This window comes from Pyrgilauda ruficollis, unplaced genomic scaffold (genome assembly GCF_017590135.1).
Source record: "Pyrgilauda ruficollis isolate IOZ18807 unplaced genomic scaffold, ASM1759013v1 scaffold112, whole genome shotgun sequence".
Lineage (NCBI taxonomy): Eukaryota > Metazoa > Chordata > Aves > Passeriformes > Passeridae > Pyrgilauda > Pyrgilauda ruficollis.
Window position 1 is genome coordinate 1,238,527 of NW_024509433.1, and position 10,399 is coordinate 1,248,925.

A 10,399-nucleotide genomic window follows, 5' to 3' on the forward strand; every position below is an offset into this window, starting at 1 on the left:
TAATTCCAGTCCTACTGATGAAGAATTGAATTGGGGCAGGGATGTACAATGTGTCCTCCCCACTTTGATCCAAATGCTGTCTGCTTTAGATCCTGATGCCTCCAAGGTATAACAAGTGTTTAGTAGTTTAGTTAGTAACACTAAATAGAAATCTGTGAACTAAGTCATGTAACAGATTTAGAGAGAAGTAAAGCATAAATATGAAAACCTTATGCTTGGCATCCGGTATTGATTTTTTAAATTGTGAAAGTCTATAACTCCTTGTACATGTATCTCCTGGATAACTAATTAAATATGGGAACTGAGTCCAAAACCCCATATCTTGATGCTGGCAGCACAGCACAGCACATCACAATTCCATGGTAATTACAGGTGTGTGGCTCCTGAATACTGCAAATACCTCAGATAGCAGAAGGAATTTCTATTGCATTCAAATTTTGTGAAGTGCACTTGAGAAAGCAGAGGTCCAGGACTTAAATGCTTTAGTTCACTATTAGCTCTGCAATCTGTATTTAGGCAGTTTCAATTTTTATCTAAACAAGCACCAAATTCTACAAGTGAGATTCTTTGCTGTACCAGCTCACCATCCAGGCTGAAAAAGGTCTGAAGTAATTTAAAAATGTCTTTGAACTTGGGTAAGCATTGTGTGATTCGATAGCTAATTTTTAGAAGCTGACAGTCTCTCTCCCGCCTCCTTTTCCTCTCTGTCTTCTTTCTCCATCACCAACTCCACCAGCAGGCACGCAGTCTCCTGATTTACTTATGCAAACCTGAGTGGTGCCTTTTCTTCACAAGACTTTTGATTTTGTCTCATACATTCCTGGGAAATAATAAAGAAAAATTAAAGTCATGGTGATGGCAATGATGATGATGATGACTGTAGTGCTTTCTTGCAGATAATTTTTACTAGGTTCCTGAAAGCAGAGTATTAAGGGGTGAAATCTAAATCAATGAAATTACAGATTGCAAAAGGTACTTCCTGAAATTCAGTACCTTTGTTAATCACTGAAAATTTTTCCTTACAGTAATTTATCTCAGGGATTGTCTGATACTCTATTATTCTGAGTAAAATAATTTCTAAGAAAAAATAAAATAATACCACACTTATGTCAGTATTTGTGAAATGAGTTTATCTCCCAGCATCTCCCTCTTTTTCAGCACCTCTCTCGATTTTTTCCTTCTATTTGAGAAAATAGTAAGTGAAGGCACTGAAAATAGTAAGTGAAGGTGCTGTATCTTCCCCAGTCATCACAGCTGCAACAGTAAAATTCCATCAAACAAACATTTCTTTTTCTTTAATGATTTTGACAACTGGAGAAATAATCCTGTTTTATAGAACTAGGATTTTTTTTTAGCTTTACAATGACCTTAAGGAACTGATGAGTAAACAGAACATGTTTGCTACCAGTTCCTACTAGATAAGGCTGTTGGACCTGACAGCAGCAGGATTGTCTTGTTTGTTTTTTCAAAGGCTAATGCATATCCTATAGTGTTTATGTATATTTGTGCAGGAGAATGTCTCGTCTGAGTAATCTACACACACAGACTTGCAGACCTGGTGACAACATTTATCAGCACTGAACTACACGTGGCAATGACAACACCCAGAGCAGAACAAGGCCCAGTTGCTACCTCTGTTTTTCTTTAATAGGATGCAAGTACTGTTAGCATTTCTCCCTAAAAGCCCAATTCAGTCTTCACTGAATTTCCAGATTCCCCTGAAACAAGAATGGAAAAACGCTCACTCTTCTCTGAATATCAATGGAGGTTAATCTTGTTCCACCAAGAACTCTGGATCAGGAGTTCATGTCGCTGACAGAACTCAAAAAATAATCACTGTCTACAGCCAGATTAAAAATGAAATTATAACATCCATTACAAGAATGGACAAGAATTTTAGATAGTGTAAATCTAAATAGTTTCAGTAAATTTGATTTGTGACAATTTAAAATTTTATTATTTAGGTTCATGTAGAACTGGAGAATAACCTTATTTCACTAGTAAATGCAAAGAATAACAGAATTCTTTGGCTTTGTTTGTTTTTAACATAATTTATACTGTACACATACCTACTGTGTAAGATTTGCTGCACTGCATATTCTGTTAATCTGTTATGTATGGCATTGGCAATACTGTATAGAATTACTCATTATGCAAACATAAAAACAGTATACTTAGAAAAAACTACGTTTGAGGTTGTTGGACATACTAACGTAGCAAGATACAGCATTCCAATAGGCTCTCTTATTTGCCAAGTAAACAATCTTAATTTTATTTATCAAGACATTCAAAGAAAACAAATGCTATATGAAGGCACAATTCTTCTGGGAACACACCATATAACAATGGTTTTAAATTTTTGTTTTTCTGTAAATGCAATAAAAAACTCAAACCTCAAAAATCAGAATGATTTTTCTTTCAAAATGACTTGTATTTTTTCCAGGTCAAAAACGGGGCTCACATCTTCTGACCCCAGTTCTTCTTCCACCAGTTCACCTTCTAGGCATGGGCATTCATGAATGTGTATATTTCCCTGTTGAGAAAAATGAGCTCAGTAGCTGTCTGGTACAAAGGTGAAATAAAATAAAATATTTCTTCCACACGTTGAGATTCTCAAGTGAAGAAAAAAAAAACCCAAAAAAACATGAGAGTAAAGGATAAAAGAAGTGCCTTTCACACAGATGGCAAACTGTGCTGAATTAAAAAAGGAATATTTCCTTCCTTTTTGGAGAGAGAGAGAGAGAGAACCCAAAGACAAGCTAAAGGTCCCTATGACTGAATGTTACCCAGTCAGTTCAAAGGATCTTCTTTTCGTATTTATAACATTCGTATAGTTATATATAAAATGGCCACATAATTGTACCTCTTCTCCAGACAAGCATGTTTCTTTTTTCAGACACATAACTCCCAATAGGTTGAGCAGAGACAAAATACTGATTTATAGATGAGCACTTCTCACAATGGTAAATTGTTAGCCATCAATGTTTAACTCCTTAAGTTTTTAACGAAGGCTAGTTTGGCATGAGCCATGTAAGCTAAACACGTTCTCTCAAATATTTTCACTTTTTTCCCTCCAGACGTTTCCGCAGACAAGACGTTCGGCACGGGAACGCAGCGCAGCAGTGCTTTGGCCAGCAGTTCATTGGTAATTTATTCACTCAAGTACAAATGCTTGTAAAGGCCTGGAACAGCCAGCCCAGAGCTTGCCAAGAGCACGAGCCAGACCATGATCTCACCTGCTGGTTTTCACTGGCATGTTCCTGTCATGTTGTAAGAGCCATGGGGCTGAGCCCCTGCCATCCAGGTCTAAGGGTGGCTGTCTCATGGCAGGTCAGGTGCATCCCAAAATGTTCATGTGGTGCTGCAGCACTGACATTCAGACTAAAGATGTGGAGAATGCATCCCAATGGCTCCCAACAGGGAAAAAAAAAAAAAAAAAAAGCAGAAAGATGAGGCAGGGATAAGAAACAATGGAGCTGCTGAAATATGTATGAAATAGTCAGGACACTTAAAATTTAAGAACAGGCATGAGCAGTGACATTACAGAATAAAAATATGTATTTATGATCAAGTTTTCTCTTTAAAAAAATATGATAGAGTACTCTTATCCACACCTTGGAAAGTGAGGATTTCAAACATGGGTATTGGGAATAGAGAACCAAAAAGAAAACAATTGCATGGAAATGCTCGGTGTTTTGCAGGATAATATGCAATACATTTATAGAAGAAAAAAATAAAACATAAAAGTTTCTTCCAGAATGATATCCAGAGAAACACTATTTTAAATATTTACATATATATATATTTTTTTTTACTAGAGAAATCTTTATTAAAATTGAAGTCCATTGGAGGATATTGTACATTTTGGAAAAGTATATTCCAATATTAAGTGCTAATTCTCCACAAGTTTGAAATACAACAGAGAAATCGCAATTATATAAAAGAGTGTATTTTTTTAGGATATAAAGCTATTTGCGCTCAAGAATCTTCCTCACTATTATGGAATAAAATTATTTCATTAATGAAGCAGTTGGTTTTGCCCAGTGTAACAACTAGTTTATCCTCCTCCAGATGTTTTGTTGGATTGAAAACCAGAAATAAATATTGATTTAATTCATTCACCTTGTTTTTAGTAGCACCCTTGGGCCCAAACTGTACATTCAGTTAATAGATGTATAGCTTGGATATGTATAACATTGGTTAGAGTATTTATAGTGTCATTCTGCAAACAGTTATGTGCTGTAATTATCCCTAAAAAAATTGAATTTTTTTATTATATTTAAACATGTTTTGAATCCTCCTGTTTCACTGAGTGAAAATGAAATTAACTATTCATAAGAACCAGGCACAAGCAATTAGCACTGTGAAAGGCTGAGATCTGTTTCTCTATAATCTTGGGTGAGTCACAGCACAATTTGGTCAGATGCTGTGAAAGCCTGGGATAGTGGGAAAATTAATTTAGCAGGTCAGATCTTCCTTAGACATTACTTTCCAGTCACTGTCTGGTTGGATCTGAATTAAGTTTCACTCCTAAAAGTAAAAATACCCTGAACATGGAGTGCAGCAAGTACTTGCAGTAAGACATTTCTGAAACATTTATTTCCCTTCTAGGTGAAGTTCTGGAGAAGACTGAGGAGCGATTTGTTTATGGAATAGAGTACAACAGCACTCTTCTGGAGTGTACCCCTCGGACCTTACAAGCAAAAGTCATCTGGTTTGTCCAGAGGGCACATGAAACTAAGAAGGAAGAGGTAAATATTTTTATAGACTAACTTTTTTCAATAGAAGAGCCTGTTAGGAACATTATCTCTTCACTGGATTTCTGCCACCAGTTGCTGAAATGTACATGGGTGTCAGGGAAAATCACTATGTTCATCTGGTCTCTTGAACTAATAGACCTGAGAATTTCATCTGAGGTTTGCATTCATCATCTTGAATGCAGATGTTAGACATAGAGTGAAGCTAATTTAAAATCTCAAAGCAAAGGAAAATCCATTACTTCTCTTGGTATGTTTTTGCAGGGAAGAAATGTGTATGTATTTTTTCCAGTGTTTGTCTAGTTTAACTTCTATTCATTCTTGCTGCCTCACCCATTTATTACAGAATTTTTTGGAAATGAGTGTTGGTGGACTTTCTGCCTCTCTTACATGTATTTTACCATATGAAAGTGTTCATAAGTGCTATCATATATATTCCTCAATACTTCTCTGGTACACATCAGTGTAGCTATCACTGCAGTGTAGATATGTAGATATAGTGTAGATAGGGCCTGGTAAAAACATCCCCATCTTTCTTATAAGCCCCCTTTAAGTACTGAAAGGTCAAAATAAGCTCTAGAACCTCCTCTCCTCTAGGCTGAGCAACGCCAGCTCTCTCTTTCTTCATAGAAGTGCCCCATTCCTCTCTTCATTTTTGTGACCCTCCTCCAGTCCCGCTCTAACAGGTCCATGTCTGCCTTGTTCTGAGGATCCCAGAGATGGATGCAGCACTCCAGGTGGGGGCTAACCAGAGCAGAGTGGAGGGAGAGAATCACCTCCCTCGACCAGTTGGCCACACTTCTTGTTGCACAGCACAGGATACAGTTGGTTTTCTACAAGTGGTCATGGCCAGCTCTCATCCAGTTCCTCCTCCCTCAGTGCTGCCAGGTCCTGAGTTCATTCTCTTCAGGCTGCTTTTGATCCCTTCATCACTCAGTACCTCTGCTTAAATTCGTCACCTTACTGTTAAATGAAAAGTTGAGGATACCATTTCCTGGCCACTCCTGATGCTGAATTAGACAGCTCAGTGCTCCCTGCTTGCCAACATCTGCGAATGTCTCAGGAACATTACTGTAGTCCTCAGGAACTGTAGGAGGAACTCAAACAGCAGACTCAGAACTGAGGCTTTAAGATCACAATGGTCCTGCAGTTAGATATGTAAATACTTTTATGAATGTCTCCTCAAAAGCATACCAGTCTATAGGAGAATTCACAGGGATCCTTATCAAAGGTCAGCTGGCAAATGCCCTTTTTTTCTTCCATCCTGTAGATTATTTGAATATTTCTAACTTATTTCCCTTTGCAATTAAAACATGGATCTGTCTGCTTCACTGTATGTTCTTCCATGCTTCCCAGGTTCTTTAGATTGTTCTCCATTTACAACTCAATCTCTTGTTTACTTCAAGTAAATATTTTTTATTTAATATTACAAAAACACTCTGAATTAAAAATTTGTAGACCTCTAATCTTCCTCTCAAAATTTAATATTACAGTCATGAAAATACAGTTCAAAAATAATTGAATTGGTTTAATGTAATAGCAAAGGCCTGTGTTCTATAACTGCATTTTATGGGGTTTTTTTCAGGTGAAGACCGATGATAGAATAATAAAAATGGACCTTGGCCTTTTATTCCTGAAGCTGCATCGACTGGATGCAGGGACTTATTTTTGTCAGACAGTGGAACACAGCATTGTTCACACTGTCAGGAAAATCACCCTGGAAATAGTCGAGGAAGAACGTGTAGATGAAATGTTCAATAAAGACTATGAGGAGGAGATCCCTCACAAAATGCCATGCCCAATGCAGAGCAGTATACCTCAGGCTTCAAAGCCATGGTATAAGGAATTTCTTCAACTGATAGGTTACAGCAACTTCCAGAGGGTGGAAGAATACTGTGAAAAAGTGTGGTGTACAGATAAGAAGAGAAAAAAGCTGAAAATGTCTCCATCCAAGTGGAAATATGCCAGCCCTCAGGAGAAGAAGGCAAGGATCAGGCCAGAGCATTACCGGCTGCCCAGGAACATAGCTGACTCTTGATGGACAAAATCCATCCACTGTTTCTGAGCAAAATTTTATTTGGACTTAAGAGGGAGAAATCAGTCTTGGTTTGAGTAAATTTCACAGGTTTATATATGTAAAATATTGGGACTGAAAACAAAAATGCTATGGTAAGTTATATTGTACACTCATGATGACTGTTTAGAAGCATTTTAAACAAAATCTTCCCAACTATCTGATTCTAAGTAAGCAAATGCAATCAGAGTTTTGCATTAGGGAGGATGTGACAATCTTCAGGTTTTGAGTGCTTGAATCAGTTTCCTGTGTGGATTGTGCTTGCGCTGTATATTGTTGCACATGATGGCATATTTAACAAATTCAAATAGCTAAACATTCACAAGTGGATGAAAAGTATAAGAGATATCTTTTCTTTGTTTCACAAATTTCTCATGCTTCTGAAAGCAGCACGTCTTAAGATCTTATTCCTTTTGATTGTGACCTGTCTGAGTTCATCACTGAGAACGAGTTGTGTTAATACAGTGTACTGCTACTTCTAAAGATAATGAAGGGAAATCCTATTTACTTCCCACCTTTTTTTTTTTTCAGTATCAGCCATTTATGAAGCGCAGTGTGCTCCCACAGCTAAATAATATTGCCTAGTAATTTCATGTAAGCCACATGCATGCTGAGAACAAAGACAGAATTAAATTCATCAATTTATCTACATAAAAAGCTGAAATAATGGCTTAGATAGAAAACAAGCCATCTTGTGTCTGTGCATTGCCTTAGCGGACAGGAATTAAGGGATCGCCCTCTTGTGGCTAAAGAAAGCGATACACGATATTTAAATTACTTTTTTGAAGAAATATGTATAAGCAAAGAAGTATTACCAAGATCCCCAGCTGGTTTGCTTTTAGCAGACACTTTTAGTCTCCATGTGTTAAAGCCACAGATTTAGAAGGCAGTGTTTGAAGTAATTTATACAGGGAAGGCAGCATTTTAAATAAGTGATGCTTTACGTTGTTAGTGTGCTTTTGGGATAAAATGCAGTTATAAAAAAGTTAGAATACAGATTGAAAAAAAAAAAAAAAAACCAAAAAATTCAGCATTGTGGAGCTGTGTTTCTGTAGTTTCAGGATCTGGTCCACATAAACCTTTTTCTGATGTGTGGTCTCTGTTCAAAAGGGCTGCTTTGCTCCTCTTATGAGTGATACCAGAAAAGGAGATCAAAATAACTAAGTCATTTACATTCCAGGTCTTACAAGACTGACTTTTTTTAAAAAAGTATATATGTGTACATATATAAGAAAAGATATATATGTGTATGTATATAAGAAAAACTTGCTTTAAGAAACCAGAACTAGAAAATGCAGAAAACCTAGTATGTCAATACCTGAGAAATTTAATATTACAACATGAATTGGATTGGGGACTTTTTTTTTAATTAAAAATTTAAAATAAGAAAGGGAAATTAAACACAAGTTAAGCATAAATGCAAGCTAAATGTAAACACAAATTAGTCAAAAATGAGTTTACTCCTAAAATAAGAACATGATGCCAGTAGGGGAAATAGCCAAGCTGATCCAAATTTTTATGCCATGAAGAAAATATACAAGGGATTCATCACCTACAAAGAGTTTCATGTTAAGTTTCAACTTCTAGGCCTGGACAAGTGGGAATTAGCACCCTGGGTAGCAGAGGTTTGTGGCTTGCTGTGTTGCCGAAGGCAGCAATCAGTGCTAACCCAGTGTTTTCCAAGCAGGCTGTTTGTGAGAGGAGCTCACAGCTGCTGACAGGGCCAGTGAGCTTTGCTGTGCTCTTCTGGGAGCAGAGACTGACCCCGTGCTTGGAAGGAGCACATGGCACACTGTCAGCAACCAGTGTGAGGAAAACAGGGATTCACCTGGTGTGGGTACAGCAGCAGATAAATCTTCATCAGCCTGTTAAGGGAATCGGGTATCTGGGGGTTTGCACTTAGTTTAGCTACAATATCTAAGAGATGGAACCGGATGCTCTGCTGGTCCTTGCAGAGTTAATTCAAATCTAGTACTTGCTAGATTTGGTCTGAGACAGGAGACTGGATGAACTCATGTTTCTGGGACAGCTCTGTTTACAGCTGTAAACAAACAGATCATCCTCTGTTTGTTTACAGCTGTATAGAAAGCACCAGCACCGCAAGCTGTGGCAGAGAACACACACAGAACAAGCATCCCTGATCTGAACTTAATGCCCTGTACAAACCTCACTGACACCCTTGGTGGAAAACTTCTAAAACACTACTAAAATAATTTTCTGATGAATTATGGATAAATTATTTTAAACAACAATGGGAGTTATTATTTATTTTTTGATTAATTTGCAAGTATCTAGTGCTAAATGTATCATTAATTAACTATTAGAAGGGAATTATAGCATCTCAGCCTCATGGAACAGATATAACTTTGTCTCATTCATTGAGATTTCAGGTGGAAATCATCTTATATGGAAATCAGGATTCTTGATTTAATATGAGAGTGTATGTTTTTACCTATCCATCTCTTTAGTGTTTACATGAGAATTGCATTACCTTTTTATTTGCCTTTTAAAAATTAAATTTTTAGCTTACACCTTGCTCCTTTCATGGTTGCAATGCCTATGAGAATTCAGAACTACAAGGTCTGGTCAAAGAGTGCTCTGACATCTATGGAAGAAGAGAAAGCGTGACAGTGTATTTTGGAAGGATATGCACAAATGTGCATTTAGCACAAAATTATTTAAAATGCTTCTTTGTATATTTGGGGGCCATTGTTTGCTTCTTATCATTATGAGTTTGATGTATTTTGTATGTGCATGAAGTGGTCAAATTATAAATATAATTAAGAACCATATTTGGCTGAAATAATCTGTATTATTTCTTATATTTTCCCCAGACAGCATGATTATCTGCAGCTCACTAGTCACACATTGTTAATTTTAGATGTCCTTCACCATGCATTTTATGAGCAGAGACCACAGATAAGGACAGAAGGATGTATGTATACAGTTGCCAAATGGGAAATGTGGCACAGGGTAATGAGTAGATACAGTCTGCCTGATGTGAATGTATTTTGAGAGTGGAACTTTGTCACTTAAGCCCAGAAGATGCTAACCAATGGAAACTCACTGAGAAGCCACAATTTGGGTAAAGCTTTGGGCTCTACCTTGTTTTGTGATGAAGGAAAATCCAGAGCACTTGGATTAACACTTCCTTTGCTTTGCTCTTGCTCTTTTGGTGCCAGTGAGATTACTGTCACCTTGTACAGACTGCTGTGCTCTCAGATTCTCTGGGACATGAGGGCAGGAGAATGTTAGCCTGATGTGCAACTCCTAGCTTTTATATCTCAAAATATTGGATATACACTGCTATTCTGTAGCATGAAACAGATCTCCTTCTGTAGGCAATCAAGCAAAATAATTGCCCTGAAGGGGAATTATTCAGGTACCTGAATAGCACAAGTAAAAATCATGTTTGAAAAAGTGCTTGAATCAACATAATTAACACAGTTATGGAGTTTCTCTTGTTCTTTTATTTTCTCTTAAATTTCAAGAGTATGCTGGTTTTGGCTGGTGTAGAGTTAATTTTCTTCACAGTGTCTGCTACTAGGAAATGTTTTGGAATTGTTCT

The 10,399-nt window shown here is 37.1% G+C and overlaps 1 protein-coding gene across 1 annotated transcript in view; it reads left to right on the forward strand.

Annotated features, from left to right (window-relative positions):
* SEMA3E (semaphorin 3E) overlaps window positions 1-7,424 on the forward strand; it is a 125,972-nt gene extending 118,548 nt beyond the window's left edge. Inside the window, exons 15-17 of the mRNA XM_041477691.1 lie at window positions 3,078-3,145; window positions 4,612-4,751; window positions 6,343-7,424. Of these exons, the coding sequence (XP_041333625.1) occupies window positions 3,078-3,145; window positions 4,612-4,751; window positions 6,343-6,795 (661 nt within the window). The 3' untranslated portion in view covers window positions 6,796-7,424. The remainder of the gene's footprint in view (window positions 1-3,077; window positions 3,146-4,611; window positions 4,752-6,342) is intronic.
* The last annotated feature ends 2,975 nt before the right edge of the window (window positions 7,425-10,399 follow it).